Source organism: Alosa sapidissima, chromosome 13, assembly GCF_018492685.1.
Source record: "Alosa sapidissima isolate fAloSap1 chromosome 13, fAloSap1.pri, whole genome shotgun sequence".
NCBI classification, from domain to species: domain Eukaryota; kingdom Metazoa; phylum Chordata; class Actinopteri; order Clupeiformes; family Clupeidae; genus Alosa; species Alosa sapidissima.
Window position 1 is genome coordinate 7,155,633 of NC_055969.1, and position 12,495 is coordinate 7,168,127.

The 12,495-nt window shown below is 38.4% G+C and overlaps 1 protein-coding gene across 1 annotated transcript; it reads left to right on the plus strand.

The window, feature by feature from the left end:
* Nucleotides 1-2,004: 2,004 nt before the first annotated feature.
* On the plus strand, nucleotides 2,005-9,402 carry cd8b (cd8 beta). The gene is made up of 7 exons (XM_042060032.1): nucleotides 2,005-2,199; nucleotides 4,891-5,220; nucleotides 5,931-6,029; nucleotides 8,170-8,256; nucleotides 8,372-8,405; nucleotides 8,880-8,919; nucleotides 9,177-9,402. The coding sequence occupies exons 1-6, from the start codon at nucleotides 2,154-2,156 to the stop codon at nucleotides 8,896-8,898; spliced, it is 615 nt and encodes a 204-aa protein (XP_041915966.1). The 5' UTR covers nucleotides 2,005-2,153; the 3' UTR covers nucleotides 8,899-8,919; nucleotides 9,177-9,402.
* Nucleotides 9,403-12,495: the final 3,093 nt, after the last annotated feature.

A 12,495-nucleotide genomic window follows, 5' to 3' on the forward strand; every position in this document is an offset into this window, starting at 1 on the left:
AAAATAAAAGCTGAGAGCGAACACATATTTCTGTTCAGTTTTAGCGTACATACGTCTTATGTGTCTCTTATTGTAGGGAGTCATTTCTGAAAGACCCGCAGCATGTCCCCAGATCAGATCTACAGTTGAGTCGCTGGTGAAGATGAGAGCATGCATAGACAAGGTCTGATTCAGGTGTGTTGTTATTTACAAGGTCTGATTCAGGTGTGTTTTTTTATTTACAAGTTCTGATTCAGGTGTGTTTGCATAATAGTGTATACGGTAGCAATTTCATGCATTTTATTATAATCATATTGTCTAGGAAGACTATTGGCCCTTAAACGATGGGCAAAGTGCAAATTCTGAAGTCTGACTAAAGCTACTTTAAAAACAGGGCAACATCTGTGTGTTGATGTAATACCCTGAGCAAGATCCTAAGCACAAACATGGGTTGGTTAGGTTAAGTCTCCCACACGCCACACTTTGGCTTTAGTTCATACGCGAGACGCTTTGCTCAGTGACTGACTTTGCACTTTGTCTGTAATTTAAATGAGGGCTCTATGCGGTTGGTTATGTTTTTATGCGGTTAAAATATGGTTTTACGGTGTTGATTTAAGGCTCAAAGCACCATGAATTTCACTTCTAATGCACACAATGCCCTCCCACATGATGATCAGACTTGGTTGTGTGAAGAGAGACTTAGAGAAATCTTTCGGATTAAATTATTTCTATAGGTTATCCAAAAAATCATCCATTAAACTTTTTATTTATTATTAGATGAGGCTTTTACTTTATATGATAACAGTAGAATGTCGGAAATGTTGCAGTCTCATAGGTCAAACATGACACATACATAAACAAAATGTTAGTTCTATTTTTTTCCTTAAAGATGTAAAACTTTTTTCTTGAAATGTAGCTTGTTGCAGATGTCAGTGTGCCTGTGTGTGCATGCGTGTCCTGAGATGCTGTCTCTAGCACAACCCATACACACACTGCATTCAGCAGTTTAATATATTTAAGATGGTGGAGGTAAAATGGTGTAAGCGCCGCTGGATGTATCTGTGTTTCAGGCATGTCTCGTTAACTGCCAGTTATACAGACAAAGGTGAAGCAGACTTTTGTGTGTTTATTTTATCAAACAACCTCTATCTGTGTGTGTGTGTGTGTGTGTGTGATATAAAACCCCTGCACTTCAGTATGTAGTGCAGCTGGATATCAGGTCACACACCTGGGCTGGGGGGCTATGCAGGGCCAGGAGACACACATGCACATCTCTTCTCTCAGCACAATTAAACACAGAACATGAGCGAGTTCTAAGTGGAGCAGATGATCTCTGTTGTGTTAACGTCTCTATGATGTATACTTTAGTGGGAAAGAAGAATATAAATTAATGTTCTTTTTGAAAATTGCCTGATGAGAGATTCACCCTCATAGACAAATGTCATTAATGCGTCAACTCAATGGATGAAAGATTGCACTTCATGTGTTACAACAACTAGTGCACACATCTTTATTTAATGTACGGATAATCAATTCGCAGAAACAGCAATGCAGAATAGCCAACATCCTGTTCTTACAGGCTCATGAGAAAAGCTGAGTGAATTAAAGCATGTTGCGTTGGTCTGCGTTTCAAAAAGTCATCTAGATTTCAGTAGTAGACATACGGAATTTTTGCTAATCCTGACTGAATATGATAGCTGGGATACTGGGTCACCACGTATCTATGTCTCAGGTGATAGCAAAGAATGTATCTGAATATACAATTAAATGTGTTGTTTTCATACATGTTTTGGTTTAAGCAGACAGATGGGTAGATGTTAAAGAGGTTTTTTGATAAATATTTGGGGAGATTCTGCTTTTTGATCCTTTTTCTTAATAATTGTCAAAACATTACCAACATTATTTCAGGGGTCTACAGTTTTTGCTCAGTGTATATGTGTTTGTGTCTGTGTGTAACTGAGTGTGTAGTGTTGTGTGTGTGTGTGTGTGTGTGTGTTGTCTCTGACTCACGTCCTGATAGGCTGATGGTAAGAGGAGGCTGTGTTGTGGAGCACAAACACTCAACAGTTCCTGATAGATGAGAGCGCAGACACTTGGCAGGAAGGAGAGACGGACAGACAAACACCAAGACTCAAGTCTACACCACTGCAGAGCATTAACCACGGCCATCGAACATGAGCCTGACCACTGCATGGGTTACACTGACCCTGTCGACTGTAGGTAAGAACCCTTAAACACCTCGCATTCAAACACATGATAAGAGGGGTCTTATCGTTAGCAGCTGTCAAGGACAAGTTTGAAGCTAACTTAAGTCAGTTGTTCCATCACCAACGTAATAACGAACACTGCTTTCAAATCTAGCAGTACTGTATTTTCTATGCCATATACATTCTGTACACTTGCAGGTGAAACCTATTGATACATGTGTAATAAAATGCCCTGTAGTGGACTTGTAGTCTGCGCGCGTGTGTGCATTGAAGGTTTCTATGAAGGGTAAGTCCTAACAGGCCCCGTTAAGATGTCTTAAATTTAAGAATTTTAAGATTGTTTTGTTTCTAAGCTGTCATTCATCATACACAGAGTTGTACTCAAAGTGAAGATATGTAGACTTTTAGATGTTGTTGGTAGGTGTTAAGTGTTTATTATCATGTTACGTATCATTTTGGCAATGGAGTACTGACATGAAGGTACGTATTTTCAATTATTCCGGCACTTCACTTAAAGTTTTAATACAAACCATCCAGTACGAAAGACTGTAATTTCACTATTAAAGATAATACTGTAATTCATTGTAAATGTTTTATTGACATTCTTTTCCACTGTAGTCTTAATTTTAGGTTCAAATAAATTGAATGTGTATATATGTTTATAATACCTATATAGCTTATAGTTTCATCAGTTGAACAGCAAATTTACACATTCTGTATTGATAGTTACATAGCCGCTTGATCATTTTGATCATATTGTGTGTCATCGAAAGGCCCTGATTGTTAGATTATTTCATCACGTAGATGATTTTCTCCGGCATTGATTGTACTCAAAGCCCGGCCGAACCTTTCTTTCAGTAGTCTCCCTCCATTAGAAGGTTTTCCCTTTAGGGCCGCGGAGTCGGGCCTCAGACTTGTAATCAGCAGCTGTTCGACGACAAACACTTTTAAAATCAGAAAACAAATAACTTGTGCAAATGAACTTGCAGAAAGCTAATGTTCATTTGGCTGTGCACTTATAAAGGATATGTACCTGGCGTTTGTGTTCTCTTTTGTCACCCAGCACTGAGGGGTTGTCAGCCAGCCTACTACAGGGTGTTGCCTCACAGGCCTACCTGATGCTGCAATGTCTCCATTCTGTCAGCCCCTGGGAAACGAGGCGACTTTCCACTCTTACAAAACACTGCACAATCACTAAAGAAAGACAGACTAGATTGGCCCACAGTGGGACTACCGATTCGTTGTGTTTGTGTTTGGCTTTAGTGACGCTCCTGGCATCTTGTCATTTCTGACGCTTGTTTGTATCAAGTCCGCAATTCGCAAGTATTGCGATTGCTTCAGTTTAAAGTAATGTCTGAAATTTATGTTTATGTAAGACCTGTAAGAGCAAAAAAATATTGAGCGTAAATAAGAGGAACCCAATCAAAATTGAACAAACCTATGTCATACTATACATCCATGCAACATAGAATTACTGTTATATGTCTTAACATTGTGTAATTGCTGTTTTCATTATTCTGTTATCATTGTCCATTTCTGCATTAATTATTAAGTTATCATTCTTCACTTGAAAGAAAGTGGCAGACCTACGTAAAGCACATGTAGGATGGTCTATAGAATTTTGCCGTCCTTGTGTTCTCTTTCGCTCTTTTTCAATGGTTTTTATAGTTTGAGTGGTATAGTTTGAGTGGTAAGACATAGAATTGGAATTGATTTCCAGAGATATACACCTAGAGTAACACATAAAAGGTGTCCATTGTCTGCAACGTCATGCGATATCCTTGCTGTACGTCTTCTCGCCAGATTTGATTAGTGTTTTTTGCAATGCAGTTTAACACTGAACATTAGGTTCATTGAGTAACTATTTGTTTTTGTCTTTTAATATGTGGCTTTTGATATGCAGTTCCAAGCGAAATCTCATATGCACTCTGTTAAAATAAATGCTGCTGGAAATTTGGTTAATTACTCTCCAGGAATTCTACAAGTGTGTCCATTGCTGTAAGAATCTGGGAATTGGGAAACTAACCATAACTAATATGGAAATATGATTGTTAAATAGTAATAGACCGCTTGAATGGCCCGTTGCTGTGCTCCAGACTTCAACCATATTATTTTTGATGGACCCGTGATGGGGTTGGAGGGGGTTTGTTGGGCTGTTGGCATAGTGATGGTCCTAACATTCCCAATGAATTTCTGTCGTACTACAGTAGAAGTAGACGGTCAGGGAGCCGTAGCGCAGGAGCAGCGTCCTGCACTACACATGGATGCATCACCCATGGGGACCCAGGTTTGAGTCCGACCTGAGGTCACTTCCCAAAACCTTTCATTTTCTGCCCACTCTTCATTGTCTTGTCTTTAAAGACAAAACATGCCCAAAAATATAACATAAAAAAACAGCATGAGATTTGTTTTTGATTATTTGTGACTTTTGGTCAGTAGGTTCTCAGTAGCGCACTTACAGAGCCGTCCTACTCTGCATGTTTTAGATCTGTCCCTACACTCCTTATCTAACAGCCCTTCTTGTCACACAGAACACACCGGTTTAACCTAGTCAAGAGCATTATTAATACACTGACCTCTCTTGTGCTGGGATTTTTAGGAGCAGTTTTCAGAACAGCTGGCTCTATTGCTCTCCCCTCCTATTGTCTTAATCATGATCCTTCTATTTTTATATCTCCTCTCTCTTTTTCTTTCTCTCTCTCAGTATTGGCTGCAGTGAAGGAGTTGTACATACGCCCAAATGACTCTGTGCCCCTGGCCTGTGAATGTTCGGACAAGACAATTCAAAAAATCTTCTGGTACCGGACCCGCCAGAGTGACGATGTCTACGAATACATATCATTTCACAATGCTGCTGACCATTCTAATATTACCATAAATAAAAAGCTCCTTGGCCGACTAGTTAGTCAGAAGTCGGGCCAGACCTACACCCTCACAGTCAAAGGCCTGCAAGTGGAGGATGCTGGTTGGTACTCCTGTTTCTTCCTGTCCAAGACACAAACAGAGTTAAACAGTTATTGGCTGCGAGTGGGGGGTAAGGGAATCCTCTCTCTCTCTCTCACTTGGTTTCTGCTATTCTTCCACGTTTTTCCATCTCTACCGACTTCGCCCCACACTCGCTTCCACAGGTTCTCTCTTTCTCTTTATCTCTCTGTGCCTTGCTATGTTTCTCTGTCCTGTTTTTGCTTTGGCTGTGCTCCACACTCAAGATATCACGGTGAGATATCAGGAGAATTGAGTTCTCAGCTGATGGGTGCAACACCATGATAATTCTTGGCCTTACAGTTGATATGGATAGACTACATTATGAATTTATACGTGGAGGCATATTTCAGGGTTTGACTCTTTACTGCCTGAAACACTTTGTCGGCACAGAGTTTATGTGCATATTATTTTTAAAATGCAAAACTTTTTAATCTTCCATCTATCATCTATTCAGATGATTATAGGCACCTACACAGTCTAAATATCAGCCCAGTACTGTTGCATACATATGCTCATCATCATTGACACTACTGACAGGTAGAGGAAAACCATCTATTATGATTTTGACATCTAAACTTCTGTAGCATTTATAGCATAATTGTGTTAGTGGGTTAGGTGAGCAGTTGAGTATGAGCTTAAGAGAGCTTAAGGCAAAGACCTTTGTTTGGCTTTTTCTACCCTAACCCAGGATACCTGTGCCTTGACATACGTATTCTATCGTAAAGCAGTGCTGTTTTCTTCTTCTCTTTGCTACCTTAGAGGTGGCCCCCACACCATCACAGCCTCCCAAGCCCAAGACGACCACCAAGAAATCAAAAAGTTGCTGTTCCAGCAAGCGTCCTCCAGAAGGAATTCAAGGTAATATTAAACACAACGTCTGAGCCTGTGTGTGTGTGTGTGTGTGCGTGTGAGAGTGTGTGAGAGAGAGAGAGAGAGAGAGAGAGCGTGTGTGTGCATGCGTGTGTCTGTATGGGTCTGCTAGTGTAGGGATTGATTTTGGTAGGAAAAGAATCCAGTGTCCGGTAAGATTTGAAAGAGCACTGTTGTGAGACAGATTGTGTGAATTGTAAATGTTGTATATTATCATTGTGATAGTTACAGTATATAAATGTGTCTGTGTACTGTATGTCCTATGTATGTAATGTTTATATTTATAATATGTGGCTCTTAAAAGTGTTGCAGAATGATACATGGAATTGAATGGGTCATCACAGAGTTTGTTTTTTGATAAAGATTGTTGAAAATAAGTAGCCTAATGGTTGCTGCAGATTTTTTGTTTCTGATTCACATCTTTCATGTCATCCCAAAAGTATTTTGTTCACCTATCATTAAAGCATTTCATTGTAATTCAAAGTGAGCAGGCAAGACATTGCTATGCAACACACGCAACTACAGTTGCATGAAGGACTATTTTTTCCTCAGTGAAAGAGAATGAAGCGGCAGTATGTTTGGATTTTGTTTTTTTGGTCAATAACCATATAAATTAGCAGGGTAATGTATACAGTAATGCTCCTCTCATATTTGAAGAATTATTTCTGTGACTTATTTATACAAGACCCCACCACAGCATGTTCAGTAACAGTTCATACCATTGGGATTTTATTTTGCAAAGTAACAGAAAAGAAAAACACTGCTTACTCCATCAAACAGCCGGTTTATTGATAAAGTGACGTTTCGGTCGGTCAGACCTTCATCAGTCAGACCTTCATCTTTTTGGTGACCGAAACGTCAGTTTATCAATGAACCGGCTGTACCGTGGAGTGAGCAGCATTAAGCTATTCAAATTCAAAGGTGCTTTATTATCATGACCATTTTAGTACAGTGTTGCCAAAGCCAATGTTACAAATAACCAGAGCCGGACAGTAACGGAGTACATTTACTTGAGTACAGTACTTGAGTACGATTTTGAGGGATCTGTACTTTACTCGAGTATCATTTTGGGGGAGTACTCATGACTTTACTCAAGTACATTTGAGAGGCAAATATTATACTCTTTACTCTACTACATTTCTATCCATAACCGTGAGTACCCGTTACTTCTTCTAAAAAAAAGGCAAAAAGAAAAATCTCGGAAACCCTCAATTTGTTGTTTCCCTCTCAAACGTGATTGGATTGTGCAGGCGCCACTGATTGGGACAGCCTATCAGCAATCACCTTCAGCTTTCCGCCAAAGTCAACTCCATGGTCAGATTTAAATAAGAGACGAAACCATGGACGAAACAATGGATGAAGACGCAGCAGGTCCATCCCGGGAATGTGCCAACCTGTGGCCCCACCTGGCCAGACTATTTCAATTTTCTGAACAAGTTAATGATAGTTTTCGCTTCAAGTGTTTCAATTACAAAATAGTATTTTGTATTAGAAATACGTATTTTACATGTATTAGAAATACTGCCCATCCCTGGCAACATGGTAAAAAGATAAAAATGACTTGATTTTACTTTCAATTCCTTTTACATTATCCAAGGTATTAACATTAACATTTTTCATAACTCCATGTAGGACGTTTCTGTACATTCTGTACGTTCTGTAAGCACTGTGGCAGTAGTAATGCAATATTTAAAAAATGTAGGCTACTCTTGTACTCTTGATACTCAAGTATTTTTTAAAAAAAAGTACTTCAGTACTTTTACTTAAGTAGACATCTGACTGTTGTACTTTTACTTGTACTTGAGTAAAATTTAGCAAAGGGTATCTGTACTTTTACTCAAGTAATGAAGCTGTGTACTCTGTCCGCCTCTGCAAATAACACAAATCGCTTTTGCGCTTTTCTTTTTTCTGTTACTTTGACGTTATCCTTGCGAAATAGCTGCACCATGCAGTATACTTTATCAAGGTGCGCAGGCTCCACACTACCTACTAGGATTTATTTCTCAAGAATAAATGGCATATTATACATGTTATACTTACATATGGAAGTAATATATGTATGTGTGTATGTAGTGTAGAATTGTATGTATGTAATGTGTGTGTAATCGGTGTACTGTGTGTGTTCCAGGCTGTGGGAAATGGGTTCTCTGGCCACTCTCTGGATGTCTCGTTGTTCTGGCCGTATTTCTGGTTGCTGTCTTGTGTTATTTCAACCGTGAGTATCTCACATCTCACAGATAGGTTCTCTTCGAAGAGGTCAGCCATTTAATAATTCATTTATATCAGAGTGTCTTCTTATGCATGTGAATTGTGTTGTGTTATATATACAGGACTACCCAAGAAATGCAGACACCAGTTTGTGAAGTAAGTTGAAAGTATATCTACCCTGTGTGTGTGTGCGTGTGTATGTGTCTGTCTGTGTTTGTGTGTGTGTGTATGTGTGTCTCTGTGTGTATGTGTGTGTGTGTTTCTGTTTGTGTGAGTGTGTGCGAGTATATTCACTTTATCTAATTCTGTCTTTTTCTCTGTGATACAAATTAAAGCCTGCTGTTCTAGCTCATCGTGACAATGATATCCATCTCATAAGGCATACATCAAATAACACTGCAATGTGCCAAGTTGTTTCCATTTCATGGACTCAAAATATATTCGATGATTTAGCCTATCATCTATTTGAATCTCTGGTTGCGATACATTCTTTTTGTCATTAGCGAACTCTATTTGATTAGTTTATTTGGGTTTCTGCACCCCCCTCTTTATCCTCTTTAGTACAACTAATAAAGTGTGTGTGTGTGTGTGTCTGTGTGTCTGTGTCCGTGTCTGTGTCCTCGTCCTCAGGGGACAGCAGCTGAGATAAGTGGACTGAAGTGTCAATCAGGTTAGTGTTTTTCCTACTGTATTACGCACATCTCTCTCTCTCTCTTTCATACACACACACACACACTTACACATACACAAGCAACCACACACACACTCTCTCTCTCTCTCGCTCATTCACCACCCTGTCAAAAAGTAACACCTACCTACTAACACTCACACTCCATAGAAGTCCCCTACACTGAAACACACCAATACTGCAGCACGTAAAACTTTACAAGATATTTGTGGAATAATCTGTTATTGTTTGTTTTGCAGATTCTAATGCCACATTTCCCCTGCACTGGCTGAGTGCATGTATTGGAACCCTCTATCCTAATTTCTGATAAATAGTCTGATTAAATGTTATAAATCTACCTTTTGTGTGTATTACAAACATCACACTGCATCTCTTTACTCAGTCTACAGTCTATGTACTGTTCAGTTTTATGTTTTTGTATAAATATTGGCACTTGCTTAATAAAACTATCAATGTAGAAAATAAGTTGTTCTTCTCTGAATGAGTTTTACCTTTTGTCACATCCACATAGGCACATGTTGTGCGTGGACACTCACACATACACACACACACACACACTAATACATACAGACACACATATACATCTTTGCAGCCCATTTCATCTACTAAACACAGAAGATTAAAACACATTTATTTTGTTTATTCAGTGATAATACACAATCATACTGCATGCATGGAAGTTACGCTCACACAAACATAGACACACGTCAAGTTCAAGGACTCATGAACTAGTCCAGGTTAAGTGGAGATAAGATCCAGAACACCAGCTTTCCCTGCTGGGTTAAGTGGCCATCTTCAGTGTTCAGGCATGCTCAGGCCTTCTCCCTGTATAAAGGAGAGAGGGAGAGAGAGAAAGAGTATGAACAAATGGTTGAGAGAGAAGAGGAGGGTGAGAAAAAGCACCTTCTACAGAGACGTTATCTTGCCCTCTTTCATCACTCACTCAGCTTTGAGCTCGACGTCTCTGCGCAGAAACAAACAGACCGCAGCTAGACCACACATCATGCCACAGGCAGAGCGAAAGGGCGAGAGAGTGCGCCCGCCAGAGAGAGAGAGAGAACGAATGAGAACAGGAACAGTGTTGAGCTAGAGGGGATTGTTTCACTTCATTCTTTTTCACTGATTAAATCGAACATGTAAAATGTCTAATGTCCTACACAGCGCAGTACAGAGTGTCTTTATGAGCAGTTAACAGTATGAAATAGTGATCACTCCCTTTTGAGTAACAATAATAAGAGAAGACACTAGCTTACATTTTATTTGTTCTGAATTTGTTGTACATGTACATACAGTATACATATACTATATTGAAAAAAATAAAATCAATATGAAACAATCTAGAATATTTTAGTTACAATTTAGAGTTACAATTCAAGCAGTTCTAAAGATATGCATCATATCTGAAAGAGGCCTTCGGTGCACACTGACAAATTGCAGGATCTTTTTTTTATTTTAAACAAAACTGGATATCTTATTATATTTACATTTTATTGTTTTATTTATCTTATTATATTTACATTTACAAGTATATATATATATGTATATGTATATATTGTCTTGTATACTGGTATGTACCCAATTAGCTGTGAGGGGGATAGAGACACATTTAATATACAATACAAAACTATCATAGAAACAGACATGTTCAGAAATTGATAGCAGCAGTAAGGCGGTGTAAAGCTAGTCGGCTAACTCTGAAAGGTGTGCAAACACCGAGGACAAGAATAAGAAGTGATCACTGATAAAAACAGGAAGCGATCAGGATATACAGGATGAAGAAGAAGTGCTCACTGATGAGGCTTGCTAACCGGTTTCATTTGGCGATAAAGTTGGCAACACAATGCTGTTACAGCTTTTTTTGCACTTTTTTCAAGGATTTCAGATGCCAACAATAGAAGTGAAAGAAATTTATGCTTATCTGTCCTTTATACAGATTTTACAATAATAGTTGTCTAGATACACTTGAGTCTTGAATGCCCACATATAGTTGTTTTACTGAATAAATCACCTTAAGGATCTAGCTTCAGTTTGTGTTTCATTAGTTGAAGTAAGTATATAAAAGCATTATATTATCTGTAACTAATTTTTGTATCATCAGATTCATGTGACACTTGGCCAGCTGTATTTAGGTTTTAAACACTGTAATACTAAATCTATTCCATGCTATGCAAAGGTGAAAGGATATGTGGGTGGCTGTTCATTTGAGATTGAGGTTATTAATATGAATATACAAGAGAATCAACATAAGAAATTCAATAAGATCAAGATAAAATAGTAGATTAGGCGTGTGCGTGTACGTGTGTGTGTGTGTGTGTTTCTAAGCATACAGTAGTTATGCGGAACATGCTGTTCTTTTGGTGACTCTGGACACTTAAAGAGAAACATCACCTTGTATTTTTAACATCTATGACTTAACCTGTGGTCACTCAAATGTGTGGTCAGCTTTGATCACTGATTTTCAGAAAATATTAAGTAAGAAAATGAAGTGAGTCACTGCCCTAGGTGAACTAGGTGATTGATGTCACTGCTCAAAACAATGTCTCTAGAAACTACACAGTTCCAATGTCATGCCATCATACAATAAGTAAAGTTTAATGTGCAAATACTGTATATTTCTAACAAATATGCCATAACATTTAATCTAAAGATCTCTTAAATATTTCTTCAGAGATGTGTTCTCTTTATTCTCAAAGCTATCTTCATTTGACAAATAAATATAGGGAAAGAGATAGTAGAGCTTCATCACTATGCCGTCTTACATAAAAGAAATAAAAATGGGTTCTGACCATCAGAGACGATATATTTGACGGTTAATTTTGGACATAATTTTGGACTAACTTTTGTGACAAGGCTAGTTGCTTTTATATGATGAAAGCAACACAATTGACACTACAGATATGTTGTTTTTTTCAAGTAAATTGCATTATGACAGATCAGATTTAGTGTAATATAAATAGAATTACACAATTACAAATAAAATAGAATAGGGAAATAGAAAAATAAATAGAGTTTGTTCTCAAAAACTTAATTCTGCATTATTTCAATCATCCTGTGTGTGTGTGTGTGTGTGTGTGTGTGTGTGTGTGTGTGTGTGTGTGTGTGTGTGTGTGTGTGTGTGTGTTGTGTGTGTGTGTGTGTGTGTTCCTGTTAAACAAGACAATCAACACAAATCTTGTGGATTAAATGTCTGCTCTCACATCAGTAAAACTAACCACAGTTATTCCACTTGTCAGCACTTGATTATGTGTGAGCGTCCACTGCTTCCTAAACTGATTGAGGGATTTGAGTAGATGCTCACAGTATTCAACACGGCAGTGCAGTATTCCACGTATGGGTGACAGTGAATTCTACTCTCTGAGATTGTATTAACACGCATGTGATAGTGGTCATAAAGACTGCATTACTTCACTCTTCATATAAATTGTGCTAACTCCAGAGGAGGCATTGTTTCAGGCCCTCACTAAACAAAACATCTCCCTGGACTTTAGATCACTGTCACTGTCATTCTGGACAAGTCCTGAATGATTAATGATATGGAAACACACAGGTACTCACATG